The 21,978-nt window shown below is 32.4% G+C and overlaps 3 protein-coding genes and 1 long non-coding RNA gene across 5 annotated transcripts; 2 read left to right on the top strand and 2 right to left on the bottom strand.

The window, feature by feature from the left end:
- The first annotated feature begins 4,356 nt into the window (after window positions 1-4,356).
- On the top strand, window positions 4,357-5,812 carry LOC146941580 (LOB domain-containing protein 15-like). Its single transcript, XM_085755399.1, has 3 exons — window positions 4,357-4,644; window positions 4,870-5,134; window positions 5,221-5,812. The coding sequence occupies exons 1-3, from the start codon at window positions 4,631-4,633 to the stop codon at window positions 5,650-5,652; spliced, it is 711 nt and encodes a 236-aa protein (XP_085611525.1). The 5' UTR covers window positions 4,357-4,630; the 3' UTR covers window positions 5,653-5,812.
- Window positions 5,813-11,003: 5,191 nt separating this feature from the next.
- On the bottom strand, window positions 11,004-12,875 carry LOC146941579 (peroxidase P7-like). The gene is made up of 4 exons (XM_085755397.1): window positions 12,501-12,875; window positions 12,094-12,285; window positions 11,784-11,949; window positions 11,004-11,652 (listed from the first exon to the last, which is right to left on the bottom strand). Exons 1-4 carry the CDS (start codon window positions 12,717-12,719, stop codon window positions 11,261-11,263), a joined length of 969 nt encoding a protein of 322 aa, XP_085611523.1. The 5' UTR covers window positions 12,720-12,875; the 3' UTR covers window positions 11,004-11,260.
- A 621-nt stretch (window positions 12,876-13,496) lies between these two features.
- LOC146941578 (uncharacterized) lies at window positions 13,497-17,747 on the top strand. Of its 2 annotated transcripts, none has more exons than XR_015032438.1 (3): window positions 13,497-13,840; window positions 13,989-15,918; window positions 16,003-17,747. It is a non-coding gene; the product is annotated as an uncharacterized LOC146941578 (long non-coding RNA). The 2 variants fall into 2 exon arrangements; XR_015032439.1 differs by having other exon boundaries at window positions 13,958-15,918.
- Window positions 17,748-18,463: 716 nt separating this feature from the next.
- On the bottom strand, window positions 18,464-20,809 carry LOC146941577 (receptor protein kinase TMK1-like). The gene is made up of 3 exons (XM_085755398.1): window positions 20,518-20,809; window positions 20,309-20,399; window positions 18,464-18,972 (listed from the first exon to the last, which is right to left on the bottom strand). Exons 1-3 carry the CDS (start codon window positions 20,707-20,709, stop codon window positions 18,662-18,664), a joined length of 594 nt encoding a protein of 197 aa, XP_085611524.1. The 5' UTR covers window positions 20,710-20,809; the 3' UTR covers window positions 18,464-18,661.
- Between the last annotated feature and the right edge of the window lie 1,169 nt (window positions 20,810-21,978).

The raw sequence follows: 21,978 nt of genomic DNA, 5'->3' as shown, positions 1-21,978 counted from the left end.
ATGGTGCTTGTAGGCACATTAACACTCCAACGCTCAGGTCATTATGTAAAAGGTGGATTGTGTGCGAAAATTGGATGAAAGAAAGTGCGCATTTGAGGTGACACTGAGTCACGTTTATGTAGTCGAGGAGGTCAATAACCTCCTCCGTATTATCATGGCGTGAATCGTGAAAGCCGTTAGAGATAATTCTGATGGCTAGGTTTTGATCCTGACGTGCTCATGTGCAACAAGGTGCACATGACTTCACGTAATGGATGTTTATGAGATGTGATAAGAGATGAATTTGGGAGGCTATTTTTCCAACTCTAACATGATGATGAGTTTGGATGTAAAACATTTAAAAAATAAAATGATGTTTAGTACGTAATAAGAAGTATCTCACTTCAGAAAAACGAAGGTAATATTTTCATCCGTCTTTTCTGCCAAATGCTGAATATCCATTTCCCCATCCACTTATAGTATGTCACATATGCTTTCTTGCTTTTTCGTTGATTTCTTTTCCTTACCAAATAGCAAAGCTCGTGGATGAGTGTCTATTAGTCGGTTATTAACCTTTTTTATTAGAGAAATGACATATGTATCATAATTTTGTAACAATTTTTTTAAAAGGAAATTTTGTAACAATTTTAGAACAACTCTTTATCTCTTCTTCACATTATGTTCTTATTTTATTTTCCTCTACATTGTTTTTGACTGATAAAAAGATAGAAAAAGAGGATAATGACAAAGGTTGTCACCAAATAGTGTACACATATCATTACTATTTTTATTAGTAAGAATGAAAGAAAAAGAAGTTAAGATTCACTTTATTTCTTTCATTTAAAGAGATAAATATACAAAAAAAATTTAAAAAATATATGAAATAGTTAATGACAGAGAGATCTACTTAACAATAGAATCTACTATTGTCCTCGTGAGCTTAACTCAGTTGGTAAGGACAATGTATAATACATGCAAAGTCCAGGGTTAGAATCCCGGACACCACAAAAAAAAAAGAATCTACTATCCATTAAAAAAAATAGAATCTACTATCTATCCGTTAAAAAAAAATAGAATCTACTATCTATTTATTGTGTATATCTTTCTAAATGACACCCCTTATTTATTTTTTTAAATTGGAGGTGATCCTTAGTAAAAAAAAAAATAGTCGATGTGACTCACACTACCCTAAGTTTGATTGGGTATATTCGTTTGATCCAAACCCAACATTAAAGTGAAAAAGAAATCCATAGAATATAGGGTTCAATTAACTTCTAGTTCATTCTTTAAAAAAAAAATTAACATTCTAGTTCATACTCATAACTTCAAAAGTAGGATGAGATTAAACTGTCCTAAAAAAATATAAATATTTTTAATACAATATTAAAATAAAATAATATTCGACTTAGTAAATATACCATATACATTCATACTTTTTTTTTTAGTAATATACATTAATTTTTTTCTTAGCATGTATGCCTTTTTTCATCATGATAGTTTCATGACAATGTTAAGGAAAAAAATACAATAATATATAGCTTTATTTTATGTTTTGAATATGTTTACAAATAAATATAAATTTGAGTTAATTTTAAGAAAAAGATTTATAATTGATGTATATAGGAAGTCACGTTACAAATTAAAAATGAAAATATATTATAAATTCTCATATTCAAGAACAAAGACTAAAAATTATAAATACAATATTACATTCATTAATCCCAACGATCACTACCAAATTTTATTTATATAATACCCAAACCTAGAATTATTATGATTCTTTCCCCTTAGAATCAAAGGGTTAAACCAAAAAAAAAAAAAAAATACTCACATGAATTTCTTAAAACATAAAAAATATATAAAATGGAAATTTGAGACTGAAAAAAATAAATTTTGAAATGAAATGTAAATTTGTGATATCAGACATACTCCCTTCGGTCACTATTATAAGCAAAAATCAACTTTTTAGGTTCATTCATTGAATGATGTATTTGGTATATATTATTGGACAAATACATCATTTAATAAATGAACCTAAAAAGTTGATTTTTGCTTATAATAGTGACCGGAGGGAGTATTAGATTATTGATAATTTCTAAGTACATTTGTTAATGTCATTGAGTCTTGAGACTAACCGTAATGAGTTCACGGAACCCAACTCACCTAAACTTTATATTAAGAAAAAAGTTTAGTGATAATCTATTTTCATCTTTCCGCAAAAACAAATATCATCTCTCCTCTCCACGCCCAACCCAATTAATCTCTCAAGAAAATAGAGAGGAAAAAGAAGATAAAGGCACTAGTGGAATGTCTTTGGTCGTGTTTGAATCAATATTATATTGACGGTTGTAGGGACCATCTTATTTAAAGAAATATTGAGTTTTTTTTTTTTAAGGAAAAGAAATACTGAGTTATCTTTTTTTAAATTCAACGATCGTAGAACTGCAAAACTTTAGTGAAGTAAAAATGGTGGTGGTGGGTTGTTTCTGGGTTTTGGTGCCCTGCCCTAATATAGATATAGAATTATAGTGGAAGATGAAGTTTTAAAGTATTGTGAAGTTGGGTTGGCAGCGAATTGTAAGCCACAAAATACGGGTCAAACAAGAATGGATGGTGCCACTCCCTTACACTCTAAGCATTCTCTTTTATATTTATATACGTAATTTCATTATTAATTATTATACAATACACTCTTCTATTACCCTCTCTTTCACCACCCACTTTGATACAACACATTTTCAAAATCCTAGTATATGTGTCTCTCATTCCAACTAATTAATTATTAATTGAGATTATTATATATAAAGATAGTCATCAGTTGTGCCAACTTGATTTGTATGTACTAATCCCTGCATAATCTAGTTTAGGTTATTTTCATTGATAAAGTACAATATCAATTAGCTCTCTCTTAGAGTGAATGATTCTAGACTTTACATCAGCATCATGATATATATGTATATGAGAATGAAAGGTAGTTTTTGGTTTCTTTGCATTAAGTTAAGGTGTGGTTCAAGGGAAAAATATTTGTGTGAATTAGACAAATATAGTTAAGAAGCTAGTGTCTTAATCATCTACATTCAAATTGTGAAATTAGAGTTCTTGATCAATCAAGCAAAGCAACTGTGTGAGATTCTTAAATCTGAAAATGATTTTAATTTCCACATGATATAGCTTGGGTGAGATGTCCCAAATCACTATCCATCCATCCATCCATCCATCCATCACACTATTGACAAAAGTCATTTTCTTCCAAATATTTATCAACTTATCTTGAAAGATGTCCAATCTTTTTCCTTGTTGCAGTACCATAATATTGATAAGGTGGCTTAAAAGTTTCTAAGCAATTCCATTATTATCAACTTAAAGAATTGAATGTGTGTGTGTGTTTCTTACTATATGCACATGATATAATTGATTTACTATGCTTCCTTTCGAATTTACACTCAATTAATTTCTACCCGTTGAATGTTGTGTCGGTAATTGATATGCTATTTTGAGCTTCCCAACTAAGAAAAACTAGGAGGAAACATAAATCTTTAACATACAAGTAACTCTAAATTAAACAAAATGATAGGTATAGTGGAAATTATATATGTTTTTTTTTTTGAGAGAAGGAAATTATATATGTTTCTGATGTCTATACAAACACTTCATAAATATATTTCATTGTACAAATATGTTTTCTCACTATTTGTCTCATATATCACATCATTTGATCCAATTATAAGATTTCTTGATCCAATGATAAAAAACAAGTTTGTGCATGTGTAACACTTGACTAAATTGTGCACCTTAAATTTGATCTCAAATATATCCGTTGCTATAGCTAAAATGTAAAAGATCCAGTTTCATTATTTTGATCATATACCAACATATTTAAATTGGTGAAGTGGTTTTTATGTTTGAAAAATAACTATGATCGACGTGAATAAGAAGAATAAACAACATACAAAGTTTTTTTTCTTCCCCATCCATATATATAATCCGATAGCAATTAATATATTAACACAAACATACTCAATTTATTGGTATTGATAATATACTATTTAGAAGTACAGAAAGAGTGACAAAAAGGTAGACCTGTCCTCCAGCTACCTCAATAAGAAGCAAGAACCACATGCATGGATGCAATTGAATCAGAAAAACTATTAAGAAAGTCAATCACATTTAAGAACTCACACGTGAGTAACCACACATTGAGCTGGCATTTATACCTCACAAACAAATATATATATACACACACATATATATATATATATATAAAGTTTTTATAATTAGCTTAGTAGTCAATATTTATATAGTTCAGAAAATCCTCGTACAAGAAAAACAATTATCTTTTTCTTCTATATATCACTCTTTAATTTCTCACACGCTTTGTTTCTAGTATTTCTCTGTCAATATTACAGCACAACAATCCTATTCTTGTCTATTGAATACTATTTCTTTTACTTTAAAAATATAGGTGGACAATTATGTCCTTTGTATATACCTTGCCTTTTAAGTACACTTATATTTTCTACCAATATTTTCCTTTCTTCTTCTTCTACTTCCCTTCTGTGACTCTCTTGCTAGCTATCAACTCTCTTTCTCACTGTCTTTTCTCACACTAATAAGTGACTACTACTTTCATACTCAGAGAGGGCATGCCTGAATGTCCAGAGAAAGGTATATAATAGACACAAATCTTTTCTAACTCTTAGCTATATTTTTACACACATGCTCATGCGCTATGCTAATTCCTAGCTTGAAATTAACTATTGATCCATCATATTAATTTTATTTGTTCAATTTTTTTTCTTGTACTGCTCTATAATAACAATGTTTTTTCTTGGCATGATATATATTATATTCTGCTTATTAATTAAATTATTTGATGCAATTGTACGGCAGGGAGAGATTTGATGAGATAGGGAAGAAGATAAAAAGAGAAGGAGATCATGATGTTTCAAATTCATCAAATCAAATGGGAAGAAGACATATGTTAGGTCCACCAGGAACCCTAAATACTATAACCCCTTGTGCAGCATGTAAGCTATTAAGAAGAAGATGTGCTCAAGAGTGTCCCTTTTCTCCCTATTTCTCTCCTCATGAACCACAGAAGTTTGCTTCTGTTCACAAAGTTTTTGGTGCCAGCAACGTCTCAAAAATGCTAATGGTAAACATTAATTAAATATATTTAATTATATGTCATATATTTCATATATAAAAAGCAATTAAGTAATAATATATATAATGTTTTAGGAGGTAGCAGAATGTTCAAGAGCAGATGCAGCAAATAGTCTTGTTTATGAAGCAAATGTGAGGCTAAGAGATCCAGTTTATGGATGCATGGGTGCAATTTCTGCATTGCAACAACAGGTTCAATCTTTACAAGCAGAACTCAATCTATTAAGAGGTGAAATACTTAAATATAAATTAAGGGAAGCAGCAAATATCAACATGAATATGAATATGAATATGAATATGAATAATATGATACCTTCTTCTCATCAACTTGCAATGCTCCCTTCTAATTCCTCTGTGGCTGTTTCTATTGCTGCTCCACCGCCGCCGCCTCCTCCACCTCCTCTTCCTTCTACAACTTCTAATTCATCTTCTTCCATATACTTTCAACAGAGGGATCCCAACTATAGCACAATTTCAAGTGATGATAATATTTCCTATTTTGGTTAATTTTTGCTGCTCACTATAAATTATTATAATTATTCCATTTGTCATCAATCAATTAAGGATGAATTAAGTACAGAAAATGAGAGTATTGATGCTGGATTTTGTTTGTTGTTATCACCCTAATGTATGTCATTAATTATTATTATTTTGGTTATTGTCTTAATCCATAATATTAGTAATGCCTAACTTGCATTTTAACATGCATTTTGCCTATGTGGAATTATTTAATTGGTTAAACGTTAATTTCTAGCTCATTGATCCTGTGATTAACTTTATTAATCTACTTCAAAAACTTGCTTATTCTGTATCAAATTTTTTTGGTTTGGGAAATTATGATTGCAAGGGAAGGATAGAATTAATGGTAATATTGGTTGTTAGAATTAATTGAGCACGTGACATCTGTGTTGTTAAACATGTTAATCTGTGCCACTGAGTTTGCTGTCTGAAACAAGTTGCGGGAGACAAAAGGAATGCTAGCTAGCTTGCTTGTGATCTTCAATATGCATGTACTATCAGAATTAATAACTTCTAAGAAATATAGCTACTATATATATATATATATATATATATATATATATATATATATATATATATATATGTGGGAACCAGGAACATATTTTCAATTCAGCTATGATATTTTATGACAAGTTATGTATCACTTGTGCATAATAGTCAAACTATAAGTTATTGCTAGCTTGTAGAAGAAGTTAAATATTTTTTATGGGATGTCTAATATGAATATGGTCTAGATGGAACTTTACAATTTATACTAAATTTTAAAAAAATGTTATATTTGTTTTCATTTTTAGTAAATGTTCATCTTTGAACCAATTTTGAGAGGTTCATAGATGCACCCAATTTTATTAAAAAATAAACATGCGTGTGAGTTGTATGTTGTCTTATATGTTCAAGCTCGTGCTTCATTAATTTCGCAGAAATTATAGATGTCATCTTTTGATGCTTATTTTACATGTGTAATTAGTTTTAGAGTAAAGGCAAATGCATGCAATTTAATTAAATAAATTGAAAACATTAAAAAAAACGAGGCTTAGCACATTAAAGATGTAGATATTTTGTAATGTAGTTGGTGGATGGTCATACTCCATTAGGAAAACTAGTATTTAAATTTCTAAAGAGTGAGTGATATATGTTAATTTCCTTGGCGTGAGGATTTCAGCTAGTACCCAGAATTGGCGGGAAGAAGAAATCTTAGTCGTATAAGCAAGAAATACATAATATAAAGATAAGACTTGCACTTTCTTCTATTTGTTTTAGACCTTTCTTTTTCTATATCATCGATGATGCACCATAAACCATACTCGTGCAAATACATATTATTGCTTTTGAAATCTCTGTTTAATTGAGTAAGAAAAAAAATATCTGTTTAATCAAAACACTTAACTATTTATATATAGATGTGACATGTATTGGTCCGATGTCATGATTGCTTAAACTCGTGGCCTCCTCATGGTGTTGACATAAACCAATCAATATTCTTTGTATTTGGACCAATTTATATATAGTAATCCCTTTTTACCATTTCGATAACATAATCGATACTGTATAATTTCTGCGTTTTATTCCAATTCATGACTAATTGACTATATATAGTCTTTGAGTACCCTGTAATATAAGAAATGTTTTGCTACTTTGTGTGTGTGTGTGTTAATTATAGTTCTCGAACTCGTAATCGATACATGTGAAAAGAGGGGCTCCAAGATTAAGCTCTCCTTGGATCTCACTCAACTCTTCATCGGTTCATCCAATTTGCCTATATGATTCATAGTGAATAAGTAGATTTGGATTTTCACTTTCATCTTAAATTAATCTGTTGCAAATCAAAGATTGAAGAATTGAAGATTTATCCCATAGAAAAAATAAGTTTGAGAGTTTTATAGAGAGCAAAATTCTTAAAATTCATATTGATCCATGAAAATAATAAATGAAAGGGAAATGTTAACTACTCCCTCCATTCCTTTTCTTTTGATGTTTTAGAACTTAAACTTTATTCCAAAACTTTTGATGTTTTAGAATTTTTAATACTTTTTATCCAATTTTACCCTTGTTGAAAAACACACTTTGAAAATTGGAAGTTTAAATAATAAATGCAATTTGTGTGGTGAGTTTCAATAATTAAGGAGATTAGAATTTTGAGAGAAAAAAAATCAAGGAGTAAGTAAGGGTATTTTAGTATAAACCATACAATTATTCCTATAATTTAATGATTAATTCATTAATATTTGTGCAATCACCTAAAACATCAAAAGAAAAGGAATGGAGGGAGTAGTATTCTTGAGACATTAAATAGGCCGTCAATAAATATTAACTACCAATGGATAAGTTAACTCTAGGGACAAGCTCTAATTAACTTTTATATTATATTTTGAGTTCCTAATAAGTGCCGTAAAACCACTAATTAAAAAAGTAAAAAATTTGAATTTAGCATTGAAAATAACAAATTTTAAGTTTCAAAAAGTTGACTTAATTCGAATACATCATTTTTCAAAACATTTTTTAACAAGTGTTCTAAGGATGTTCTTTAACATTTTCCTATATTTTAAGGAAAATGCTAACAAGTGTCGTTGAAGTACTAGTTAAGAAAATGAATTTAGTAAAAATATTTTAAAACTTGTATAGTCAAACTCTTAAAATTGACAAAAAATGTTTTTCAATGCAATTTTTTTTTTGTTTTCTTATAACTAGTGTCCCTTGTGCTCGAGGGGCGCTACTTATCATGATCCTATTTTTAATACCCTCCATAAAGTTGATAATGAGATGATCACAATCAACTTGTACTACGAGCGTGCACATACAAAATTATAATGAAACATCTATAACAAACAAAAAATGAACAATCCATAATCGATCGGTTGAAAATAAGAGGTTGCAAGGCACACAACATAGGCGAAATTGTTGGGGTGGAGATTGAAGACAGTATTTGAGTTTTGTGGAGATGTTACAAATACATAATTGATGTGCTCTGCGAAGACACAATTGTCGAATCAAACTCAAAGCAATAAAGGCGGACCAAATCTAGAGTGAAGAAAATGAAATTGATTGGATTGGTTCTTGAATAGCAAGACAAAGGAGCAAAAGATGATAAACTCTTCTTGAATTGACACAAAATTAATGGGGGTTAACGGATTTTGAGTTGGTCTCTAACTCTTCGTCGTTTATTCATCCTTCGTGCAAGAAATTATTGCATTGGTGGAGGGGAGGAAGTGGGGAGTTTTGAAACTGGGTATTTGTTTCCACGACATTGGAGGGTTGAACGTTAATAGTTAGGTTATGGATTTGACAAGTTTCGATTTTGATGGATAGAATAAAAGAGCTTATTTCATTGGCAGTGACTTCCAAGGAGAAGGAAATGGAGAAAATATAAACACTAGAAAGTTTACATTTTACACAATCAATTTTTTCTTATATAGCTTGTTATATGGCATAATTTTTAAAAGAATATGGTTTTGTATTATTCCAACCATTCCTTTTTGTATATATTGATCTTATAAACACTAGATAGTTTACATTTTACACAATCAATTTTTTCTTATATAGCTTGTTATATGGCATAATTTTTAAAAGAATATGGTTTTGTATTATTCCAACCATTCCTTTTTGTATATGTTGATCTTTTTCTCATATTTCTTATTGTATGTAGAACAATTTTTTTTTTTTTTGACCGAATGTAGAACAATTTTTTAAAGGGGTAGTTTTGTGTTTTTCACAACCATTCCTTTTATTGTATTGATTGATGGTATTGATCGACAGATTTGCGCAAAATCCTTTTCTTATATTGAGTGATTTAAATTGGTTTTTTTTTTTTATAACAAAAGAAACTAAAAAAGAGCTCTTTTTAACTTTTACGGTTAAAGAGAAGAAAATCCAGTTTGAAATGTGGCTTGTCTGCCAAACTAAAGCCACACAAGTGGACGTATGCTCTTTTGACCTAAAAAAAGAAGTGGGTGGATGCATGGTCATTAATAGAAAGTGTCTTCTTCATGTTCAATTTCAACACCATACAATTAATACGATCATAAACAAAAAAAACTTAAATTTTGGTTATCAAAGTGGAAAAGATTGTGTGCCTATCCAGGGAGTAGGTGTTGGTATGATATTTAGTAGGCATGTCAATGGGAGAAACACTTGTGTGGACCAAGACCAAGAATTTTGGTTTGGTCACACACACACAAGTTTTTTCCTTCTCTCTCTTCTCTTCTCTCTTCTCCATTTTCTCTCTCTTCTCTCTTCTCTCTCTTCTCTTTTTTCTCTTTGTGTGACCAAAGACCACTTGTGTGGACCAGGACCACACAAGATTTTCTCCTACCCATACCCAACGGGGATGAGAAATTGAATCTCATCCCCGCCCCCAATGGGTTCGGATATTCACGCCTTATCCCCGTCCCAGCACTTAATCAATTTTTTTTAATAATTTTTTTTTTAGCTTCAATGGTAATGTTATGATGCATTATCCAACAATTTGTGCTTATTTTAACATTTCCTTACTGAATAATTCAGTTGCTCCTTTAACTATAAACGAAAGGTCTAATATCATGACAATTATCAAACCAAATAACATGACATATCATTATCAACCCCCTCAACAAAAACAAAACAATGACCTTTCTACATTCGGGTAGGGTTTGGGTATGGATTCGGGGTGGGTACATATATCCCCGTTACCCGTCCCATATCCGTATTTTAAAATCGGGTAAAACCCAAACCCATACCCAAACCCAGTCAAATCGGGGAAAACCCATCAAATCGGGGTTGGTTTGGGCGGGTACCCATGGACACGGGTTTTGTTGCCATGCCTAATATTTAGTCCATGAGGTACCAGGAATAGTGTTTCCAATCTATACAACGTTTAGTTTAGCGAATGTCATTGACTTATTAGTAGAAACATGTCGGATCTTAGATCCACAAGTCAATGGAATAGTGTATGTTATGCACTATGTAGATTTTATAGTGCTAAGAAGAAATAAGTGAAAAATTATTATAAATATGGAGGGTTAGATTGAGTTTTTTTACACCATAACAATTCTAGTCTTTTGGGGTGCATTGGGGACTTGAATATTTGTGTCTTTGGTAGAGTTTCCAATTTTTTGCGCAAAATTGTGGGGAAGGTTTATAATTTTTCATGAGCTAGACATTAACCCCTCAAAATAAAAATTTAAGGTAGACTTCGTCACTCATAAAGTAGACAAAGTCACAAACTATTTACATGTTACTCCCCAACAAGATTTTTACACCAACCGTAGGAGTTCAAATCACAATATTTTTAACAAGGAACACAGAGACCCAAAATATTTTTTTCAATAAGGAATATAGACAATTAAACATAACTAAGAAGCAAATAGAAAAGCTTAACCCCTTTTTATAAATTAAAATAAAAAAACGTACTTGTAGATCATGAAACCAATCTCATTTCTTACAATTTTGTAAATGAAACAAAAAAAACACACAATAAAAGTAAGACAGTACACATACACAACCCTCCGAAGAGCACAAAATCAAATAGACAATGAAAACATGTTTAACAACTTATTATGCGCGCAACACACATGTATATAACACAATTTTGTTGTATGGGTATAACTAGGACCATTAACTCTTAGTTAGGTTTTCTACAGTTCTTCCTGATCTCTCCATTTGATCCTGTGAGAGGACTAATATCACCCATCTTTATCATAGCAGTGGCGAAATCTGAGGAAAAAGAGCTTGGATTAGTACTGTAGCCACTCACTATGGAGTTGGTGGATCCGCCGTTAAAAAGTTGTTGGTCTGAATGTAGAAGACCCTTGTTTTGAACAAGGTTCTTGAAGTAGTTGTTGTCAAAAGAAGTGGGAGTCTGAAGATCAAGAGGTGCCAAATTGTTGTCCCCTGACCCTACTGTGTTTGGGCAATTTGATTGTCTTGTACTAGCAAATGAAGTATCTATGTTGGTTTCGTTGTAGATTCGTGTCCTAAAGGTTGTGCACCTTGCTTGTCCAATTGTGTGCGCACCTAGTCAATTAATTAAGATACCAAATTAATTATTTGAAAATTATGTGCTCTTCCCAAATGAGAAATTATATATTTGAATTAAATATAAGTAAAACAGCATAGGCTTATCGTCCAAATCATTGCAATTGTACCTGACAATGTGACCAAGTCCTTGCTAGAAAGACCAACAGCACTAAACATTGAGGTGAGTGTATTAAGGTTTGAAGTTGGTGTCGGGATCGCGGTGTTAGCAGCAGATTGACTAGCCGTCTTGGCGTCTCTTCTTCCAAGTTTTACGTTCCAGGTTGGGCCACCAAGCTATCATGCAAATTAAAAGAAACACGACAATTGAAATATTAATTAATTTTCACTTAATTTACTTTTGCATGGTTACACTTGCAATTGAAGTATTAATTAGACTTTGATTGTTTGAGTAATTCATTGATATATGACTACACTTACAATTGCAACGGAGTCTGCGGCAGCGATGGCAAGGATATCAGCACATGATACAACGCCAGGACATACATTCTCTACGGCTGTCTTTATGTTGTCAATGACATCAAATCCACGAGCAGAGTTTCTATTCGGGTTTGCGTTCTTCTCTCCAGTAAAGTTTGATGTGTCATCTAGTAGAATTGACCCATCACATCCCTATAATTGCAAGCAGCATAAATTATAGTTTACTCATTGTGCTTATAAGGTATCAACTAAAGTAATAAAAATTTGATCGTATATCACAATAGATAAAGTTTAAATCTTCTCGAAGACAATGGTAACATGATGTCGCTTTAAACATCAATAAAGAAAGTGTTTTTAAAATGTATGTGGTGTTATAAATGAAATTAATGACGCATGAGAAGGCTTACATTGACAAAGCAATCGTGGAAGAACAAGCGGAGGATGGAAGCACCCATTCTGGCCTCGTTTGATATGGCCGATTGCACTGTGGATTCAACAGTGGAAGAGAGTTTGGGACAAGAACTCGAGTAAAAGTTTGTAGAAAGTTGTGCATTGGCACTCCCTATTATGAGGACAAATAGAACCAAACTGATCATGGTTAATCTAGAACAATTTAAAGATGCCATTGATTAAATCTTTTAACTAAGAAGTTTCACTAAGCTAGCTCTAGTGTTTATTTCTCTTCGTTCTTGAGAAGAGTGGTGTGGTTTATCAATTTATAGAACTAGTTCAATATTTATAATGGTTTCTTTGTAAACAAAAAAAATCTAGAGTTGTTTATGTCAACTGCGTAACACGTAGAATATAGACAAAGTCATCTATGCATGGCCGTGGGAATTATTTGGCCATATATATTATGCGATTTTTTCCTAGTTTCCTAGAACTAGAATAGTAGTATTACGAAAACTTCAAAACACTGCAATGATTATTGTTGACACATATGATTAGATATTCTGTTTGCACATATTGTGATCTGAGTTCAAGTCCGAATTTCCACAATTAATTCAAGTTTATAATGGTTTTGTCATCCAAAAAGGTTTAGCGGTGCAGCTTGTTGTCCGATTGCCTTCTATTCAAATGTAAATAATGATTTATATATTATAAAGTTTTTCTCTCAAAAAAAAAATTATACGTAAATTTTATCATAGAAATTTGACGAGATTGTAATTCAAGTAACTTTACATATGTGAGTTTTCCTAATTTAAATTTTATATTATAAAGAATACATCACAATAATTATTAATTTATGATTATGACGGATTAGAAAAAGAGTCCTGATAGGTATACCACCTTAGGTGGCAATACCACTTCTACACCCACATAAAAAAATGACATGTGGCAATGTGGGGCCCACACTCCCACAACTCTTTCCAACCATTCTCTCTCTCCTCTCTACTTGCATTTCTTCTCTCTCGCATCTCTTTCCAACAGAAAAAAAAAAAAAGAAAAAGCTCTGTTCTCTCCCGTAACCGCATCTTTCCGGCCTCATCACCGGTCATTTCTGGTCCATTCTCTTCGTCCTGCTTCACTGAACGTGATTTCATCATCAATTTTGCTTTTTGAAGACTCTGTGGGTTTTTGGTTACCCGGTGAAAAAGTGCAAACGCACATTCATCTTGTCAAAATCAATTTTGTGATGTTTGGTTATCTTTCACCCTTATGCCGCTGCCGTGCTTTTGACCATGCTGAAGCTATTTTCACAGAAGCTGCTATTCCTAGCTTCTAGGAATCGATTTTCAATTCCAAGGTTTGTTTTTTCTCAATTTCTCTTTTTTGCCCCTGATTTCACTATACCTTCCCCATTATAAATCCATGCTTATCGGATTTTTTTCAAATCTCCTTTCAAACATTGAAAACATTGAAGATAAAGTTGGTTAACTATACCTTCCTGACAGAGTAAACCAACAGGTTCGCCTACATCAAAACTTATGTTGGCTCTTCTCCCACCCTCTTATTCTCTCAAAGTCGCAAGAGAAGGAAGGAAAATAACCAGAGTTCTATATAGCAGCAGTGTAGGATACCTCAAGGGAAGCTCAAATTCTCCTCTTTTGTCCATTAATTTAGTTATGATAACAATGCATTTGACGTGTTTGATAAAATGCCTAAATAAAAACTATTGTTTTCTTTTGTTTTCATTGACCATAGATGTGAATGCCTCTTTGTTTTGCTTGAAATAGTAATGATATTTTGAAAATAGCTTCTCTTATTTTCATCAAATGATAATGATGTACAAGTGTTTTATATGGACTCTTAAAAGGTTTTTTAGGTGTTTCAGATTTGTTGTTCACTTATCCTCCATATGCTCTATATTTCAGTTTTAACTGGTTATATATAAGCTCTATTTTTTGGTTCAGTTTTAACTAGTATTTTGGCTCTGATTTGCTGGTTTTCTTGTTCAGTTTTTACCACCCTTTTCCGTTCAGTTTTACTGATTTTTTTTGGTCCAGTTTTGCTAGTTTTTCAAAGCAGTTTTTACCACCTCTTGTTCAGGATTCATTGAATGCATTAGACTGAGTGTTTATGTTTCAAAGCTGGAGTTATTGTTTTAGATTGTGTGAAATTATTGTTCTGATCATAGTCATTTGCAATGCCATGATTTCTTATGTTTTTTTGTGACATTCAAAGCATGTTTCCTATGACAGTAGATTATGTGACATTATGATTTCTGATTGTTTTGATTGTTCTAACATGTGGGTTGCACTTGGCAGTTTGCTGCAAAATGCAATACATAAGAGTTACTTTGCTAGTAAACTTATTTACATTGATATTACCTTCTGAATATACACAATAAAGACAAATATGCCAAATAAGATGCAAAAACAATGCAGACAAGTATATGTAATCCGAGTAAAAATATAGTAGATGGCTGACAGGATAATTAATTTCTTCTACATACTTTCATTTCTATTTCTTATGCACTTTTTTGACACTGATTGTGTTTCTACCCGACTCGAGTTATTAGTCTCCGACCCGTAGTTACGCGTAGATATCCGATTCACACTTAAAGTGTGTTACTTGTTTCATAAATGAAGGAGGTTACTCTGATTTTAAGTCATCAATGCTTTCTGATGGAAATTGGTTGTGTGGTTATATACTTCTATATTTGTCTCTGTATAAGAAGGTCCTTTTTGCTTCCAATTGGGTTATGATCTCTGTTAAAAAAAATCCAATTTTGTGAAAATAAAATAGTTGGTAACTGTTAGAGAGTAAAAGAAGATACTTGAGGTTGCAACTTCAATTACAACATTTTGTTATGTCCCTCTCCAGTAATGGCACGTCTGATGGTTGTTGAATATGAACTTGTAGATTTAACACTCTTTCAAGTTAATACATCGTGGACCAAACAAGCACTAAAATTACTCATAAATATATGGAAAATGCTTGTTGGTATGAAGACTAACAAGCTCGACTAGCGACGGATATGTTTTAGCCGACCCTTAGATGAAACACGGCACTTTTATTTTCTCTATCATGTATTGTATTTCAACATTTGTTATGTGTCATCAGTTTGTCGTGGGTATATAAGTCTTGCAATATATGCTTCTGATTGTTATCATTTTGTTGTCCATAGATATGTTCCAGTGATATTATGCCTTTCTTTTACTTGCAGTTGCTCTACATTGGTTACTGGTTATTGATGCTTGTTTTACTTTATTGTAGGCATTAGAGGAAGTTGAAAAGAATTTCGTAACAATGAGAACTATGCTTTCTGGAGATGGAGAATCAGAACCGAATTTAGATCAGGTTTCACAGCTTGTGGAGGAAATCTGCAAGGAGGATGTTCTTACTCTTCTAATTCCCAAGTTGCCTATACTTGGATGGGAAGTAAGATTCTGATACACTACACTATCATATGCATGCAGTTGACTTAACTGGTTGCTCATCGTGGGTGCATGAATTTTGATACAGACTAGAAAGGATTTAGTCCACTGTTGGACGATATTGTTGAAGTCTGAAAAATTTGGTGAAGGATTGCATTCGTAGTTATTTTTAGTTTGTGAAGGTTCGGGTATCCACATGATGAAGATCATCAAATGTATCAGAGGATGAAGATCACCAAGGATCTTTTTTGGTTTTAGAAAGCTATATCTGTTTTTTATGTTTTGTTTTCAGTTTTGATTACTAAATGACACATTGTTTTCACTTTGTTTACTAATTTTAAAGCTCTATGTAGATTGTTTTTATTGTTTTTTGTACAAAACTTTGAAAAAACAAAGTGAAAATGATGTGGCATTTCTGTAAGTAAAATGGATAACAGAAAATAAAAATAAACTGAAATTGAAAGCCCAACAGGTCCAAAACATTTCAACTGTGTTCATTGGATTCATTGGCCCAAAGTTTTTGATTTGTTTTTCAACTATGCAAAGAGTGAACTTAGCAAGACAAAACTTGTATCAACTCCCTAGCAGATACATTAAAAACATTGACATTGTAGTCAAATAAGATTGGTGTAGCTGCAGTTGTGGTCGCAGATAAATTATAAATATTGTAATTGCAGTCATAGTCGTAAACATTTCAAATTTATTCATTCGACTAATTGGCCAAAGTTTTTGATTTAGATTTCTACTACGTGAAGACTGAGTTTGGCAATACAAAACTTTGATGAACCCCTATTTGTTTTGAAGACATTCGGCTGATATGCTAATAAGTAATAATTTTCATCTGTTCAAATTGTTGGTCGCAGGAACCTGAAGCCTAAGATTCAGGAGAAGTTTTGCGAGTACTTGGACGCAAGGGGAGTAAATAATGAGCTCTCTGCTTTCTTACACGAGTATATGATGAACAAGGATAGAATTGAACTTCTAAGGTGGATGGACCGTCTCAAGTCTTTTGTGGAAAAATAGGCTGGTAAGTTTGGCCACTAAGAGTTGATGTAGGATTTAGTTATACCATTGTAGGATTTAGTTTCTTCAATAGAAACCCATTTGGTTTGTAGTATTAGCATCAATTTATTTAGTTGATGGCAATATTCCGTAAGAATGTTAAGCAGTAGGGGCTTTTCCCTGTCAAGAAGATTCGAGATAAACCTTTATTCATAGACATTAAAGCCAATAACATCCCCAAGGGGCTTTTCTTTGTACTTTATGTTGTTGCTTTTGGCTTGACTAAGCTTTTTGAGGTTGGTGATTATAGTTGCTCTTCCACTCTAATTGCTCGTCCCTTTGGTTATCTTATTTGGATACATGGCTATTTGCTACAAATCCATGCCAAGATGTCATTTGAAGAATGCGTGTTTGCTTTCAATGTTGATGACATTGACATGTTTATTTCAACAATGTGTAATTGCACAGAGAAGTACCATGAAGCAATGGCATTAACAATACCTTTCTGGACTCACAAAAGAGAAACTCATTTGACATGCTCACAGTGGAGAGATGGTGAACATTGGTTCCAGATTGAGTCACACATTATTGATGTTCTCTTGTTCATGGGAAGACCCACTTGATATAGGAAATAGACATGTGGACTCATAATAAATAAGAGAAGGCCAAGGGAAAAAGGAGATTGTGATAATCTCATTCATTCTCTTTGTTATTCTCTGCTCCTCTCTGTAACTTCTTTTCTTTCTGTACCTTTCTGTTATCTTCATTCCGTGTAATTGATCCATTAGAGATCTTCTTTCACATCAATATTATTGAAACTTTCCACTGCAATTTTAAGTTCATTACACTTGATGTCTTTATATTTTGCAGCATCTGAACAAATATGGATTAATTTAAGTCATTAGCATTTAAGTTATTTTCAATCGACTGATTATAGCTTATTTTGAAGGAGTTAATTGCTTTTAAAAAAAATTAAGACATCAATAATTGTCCCATGAGTTATCTCTTTTGAACGAAATTATTTACATTTGGGAAATATAAACTAGCCAAATATATGGTCTGTATGACCACATTTTTACAAATACGTGACCACTATTTTTTCATAAATTAGAACTTGTCCGTCCTTAGGCGTGATAAACTTGTCGATTGTTAATCAGGTTATTTATGGTTGGAAAGGTTGTTAGTGCAGTGATCAAATGAGATCATGCGTTCGATTCGCCTAAAACGATATTATTTACACCTGGGAAAGAAAAACTAGCCAAATATATGGTCTGTATGACCACATTTTTACAAATACGTGACCACTATTTTTTCATAAATTAGAACTTGTCTGTCTTTAGGCGTGATAAACTCGCCGATTGTAAATCAGGTTATTTATGGTTGGAAAGGCTGTTAGTGCAGTGATCAAATGAGATCATGCGTTCGATTCGCCTAAAACGATATTATTTACACCTGGGAAAGAAAAACTAGCCAAATATATGGTCTGTATGACCACATTTTTTCATATGCGTCACCACTATTTTTTCATAAATTAGAATGTCTGACAATTGGCTCGAATTGATAATTCTTGGTAACCAAATAATTGAAGTATAATTATTACATATGCATACTACTAATTCAAGTATAATTATTACACTGTTTGCAATTGATGCTACCATGTCGTGTATCAAACATTAATCATGAGACTCCAGCTATATAGTAAAGTACAAATTCAAATATAAGAAATTAGAATAACCATCTAACAATTATTCTACAAGAGAAGAAAGTAGAGTAACCACATCGGACATATCAAGTATTTGATCTGGCTCGCTTGCAGTGCAATGAACAGCTAAGTCTGCTACGGTGTGAATGCTAGCAAGCGATTCTTCAGTGATAATTGTGTGGTCAATTACGGTGAAGAACGTGTCCTTGGCTACATACATGCATTGGAACCATGGTACAAGATGCATGCTATCCTCAGGCTGGCTGCTATCAAATGCTTTTCTTCCTGTTAACAGCTCCATCAATATTACACCGAAGCTGTACACATCAACTTTAGTAGTCACGCCGCCTGTAGCTGCAATAAGATAGACGGATTTGCTCAAACAAGCTCTATCCTGAATCATTTTAGATTGGAATTTTACAAGCATTCAAAAACAGTTTGAGTACTCAACACAGTCCATGGAATGGTCAATTTGGGTTAAAATAGAGAGTTAATTCAATTTGTAAGAAGTGAAACGGAGCTGCAGAAGTCATATGTCGGATCTGTTGTGCCTATTATTCATCTTCTGCTTATCAATTCCTGCTTCTATTCTTTTTATTATTTTTTCTTTTATCGGATTGCTTTTTGTTGTGTGATTTTTGGTGTATCAAAAATTTGTAGATTTTTTTTTTTTAGTATAGTTGTTTTGATAATTTGGTGCTTCAGGTAAATTGCATATCCCATATATCTCTGCACAACAGTCTTCCCTGCACAAAGTTTTAACTTCAGCTATAGTAGACATGATGTTTGCACAAAGTTTTAACTTCAAATTACATATTATGAAAATTTAAGAGCTTTGGATTCGGATAATGTTTCTACTGCACCTTCTACGACCGAGGAAGTTTTCTGTCCACAAAAGTAAGTTACCGAGAGGTTCTTATGTTGTGTAGCCATTTAATCTGCAATATGAAGAGGTTCTTAAACTCTACCATCTATATTAGTGACTGACACCTGAAAGCTTTATATAAGTTTGTGAGTCGTCGTCTTAGCAAGTTAAAAGGAGATTGTTTATATAACACAGTTTTAGTAGTCATAGTCTTTGGTGCAGATTTGTTATCTTACTCTTTACTTATTCTTCACTTTGGATATAACAATTTCATTAAATGTGTTATAGGTTATGTTTTTTTTACTTTGGCTCTATTTTGTTTAGCGATTTCTTTTACTTCATAACGTTGATGGTTTAACAGATACATAGATGGCAGAGTACTAATTTTTCCGTAGCTATGTATGTCACCAGAAGCTTTGAGAATTTGGTATCATGTAAATAATGAAGTAAGTAAATTCTATTACATTCTACACAAGAATGAAACTTATTAATTGGTTATAGTTATTAGAATGATTATCAGTAATAACATTCAAATTTTGATGGTTATTGGCGCTTGTTTGTATCATTTTAAGTAACAATTCTCATAAAAATCACAATTATGAGTAGCAATAATTTTTTATTTCAACCTGTATCCAACATTTCTAAACTTTAGTTTTGAAAATTATTAGTCCAAAAATATAAGTATGTTATACCATCTCTAGGCATTAAGAAACATAGACATATGCTGATATCTAAGTCATTAAAACATCCTAATTCGACTTAGTTATGATAAATAATCACAATGAACCCTAATTTCAGAAATTTTCAAATAGTTATAAAAGATACCTGTTGTGCATTCTGGTGCCAAATAACCGAAAGCTCCTGAGGATTTCCCGTGTTGAGCAATACCGAAATCTGCTATCTTAGCACTCATATCCTTTTGAAGTAAAACTTAGTGAGTACCAATTGTGGAAAAACAAGATTCAATACACAAAAAAACCTAAATGTAAACCTTCAACCAAGAAAATAAAAAACAAATTCGAGATAGAGATTACTTTCAACCCATGATGAAGAGTGTGAATCAATTGCGATTGGGAGGAGGCGAAGAGATTAAGTTGTCCACGGCGAGTGAGGGAACACGCCGGTGACTGAAACCAACGTCCATGAGGAAACGAAGAGAGTGGAAGGAGATCGAGCGGTTGGGAGGAGATCGAGCGGGTTGGAGAGACAACGACGGTGGGCTTCATCCCCGAATTTAGGGAAAGAGGGGGAGAGAGAGAGAGAGCGGTCTGGTTGAGGGAGAGAGATGTAAGAGTGGGATTAAACAAATCTGTGAACAGAGAAGAGGAGCAAATTGTGGAAACTACCAAACTGTCCCTAGCGCATGAAATTACCCAACTACCCCTGCCACATAAGCGGTGGTACAAAGGGGTGTATAGAAAAGGGTGTACATGAATCTTTTTCCTTAAATGGGGGTTTTTAGGTGTGTGTGTGTGTATGATTTGATTCGATGATCAATTCAAATATGCAAAATTAAAGCAGCGTCAATTTTTCTACGAGCCTAACTAACTACTCTGTTTCCTTTTGTGCTTTGTCAAAGTGTTTACAATTGTTTGGGTCCCATCAAACAAATAAGCCTTTAACGGGTCATATTTTTCATGCTCTATCCATACAAGTTGCAAAACGACGAAAAACAGCAAAAGAGCAAAAATTGACTCCATAGATCAAAGACTCCAAGAGCCAATAAAACAAGCATAATCTTACTTAGTCATACATAATTGACTCCGGTTAACAGAATGATACACCCTCCGATCACTATTATAAGCAAAAAAACTACATTTTAGATTCATTCATTAAATGATGTATGTGGTCTTTATTATGAACCACATACATCATTTAATGAATGAATCTAAAATGTAGTTTTTTGCTTATAATAGTGACCGGAGGGTGTACTAGTTTAAGTGCAAATTGATTAGAATATTTGATTAGTTAGATGGGTTTGCTTTGGCAAATTAACTAAATCAAAACAATCATAGTAGTAATCATCATAATCATTACTGTACGTCTCATGCGGGGTGTGAATGCCACGAGGCAAGCCCCCACAAATTTTCAACGACTTCTTGCCTAGAGAATTCATATAATTGCCGCGTTTAAGACAATTCATGCAAGAAACTTCTATGCTTGTCTATTTTCATTAACATCCGAATTTCATACCAGCAATGAAACCGAAAAAATAAAGGTGCGTTTGTTTCAGGGACTTATTATTCTTAGGAGTAACATATTCGGGATTATAAAGTTGGGAAAAAAAATAAAAGGGTGTTCGTTTGACGGATTCAAAAATTATTCTTAGGAATAACATATCTGAAGATATAAATTTGGGATTTTGATTCATAGGTATTTCTAAAAAAAAAAAAATGTTTGGCACACTTTTTAGCATTTCTAAGAAATTTGGAAGTTATATATTTTTATTTGAAAAAGTATATAACATTCCATAAGAATCCACTTTTTATGGAAAT

This window comes from Medicago sativa, chromosome 3, assembly GCF_051527215.1.
Source record: "Medicago sativa cultivar Bolivia chromosome 3, Bolivia_mono, whole genome shotgun sequence".
Classification (NCBI taxonomy): domain Eukaryota; kingdom Viridiplantae; phylum Streptophyta; class Magnoliopsida; order Fabales; family Fabaceae; genus Medicago; species Medicago sativa.
The sequence above is the reverse complement of the archived record's forward strand: the minus strand, read 5'-3'. Positions and strand labels throughout refer to the sequence as shown.

Coding starts and splice junctions, on each gene's coding strand:
- LOC146941580 (XM_085755399.1), top strand. Junction 5,135..5,220: donor ACGTCTCAAAAATGCTAATG/GTAAACATTAAT, acceptor ATAATGTTTTAG/GAGGTAGCAGAATGTTCAAG.
- LOC146941579 (XM_085755397.1), bottom strand. CDS start 12,719: ATGGCATCTTTAAATTGTTCTAGATTAACCATGATCAGTTTGGTTCTA. Junction 12,286..12,500: donor TCCACGATTGCTTTGTCAAT/GTAAGCCTTCTC, acceptor TTGCAATTATAG/GGATGTGATGGGTCAATTCT. Junction 11,653..11,783: donor GGACTTGGTCACATTGTCAG/GTACAATTGCAA, acceptor TTAATTGACTAG/GTGCGCACACAATTGGACAA.
- LOC146941577 (XM_085755398.1), bottom strand. CDS start 20,709: ATGAAGCCCACCGTCGTTGTCTCTCCAACCCGCTCGATCTCCTCCCAA. Junction 20,400..20,517: donor CTCTTCATCATGGGTTGAAA/GTAATCTCTATC, acceptor TTACTTCAAAAG/GATATGAGTGCTAAGATAGC. Junction 18,973..20,308: donor GGCACCAGAATGCACAACAG/GTATCTTTTATA, acceptor ATCTTATTGCAG/CTACAGGCGGCGTGACTACT.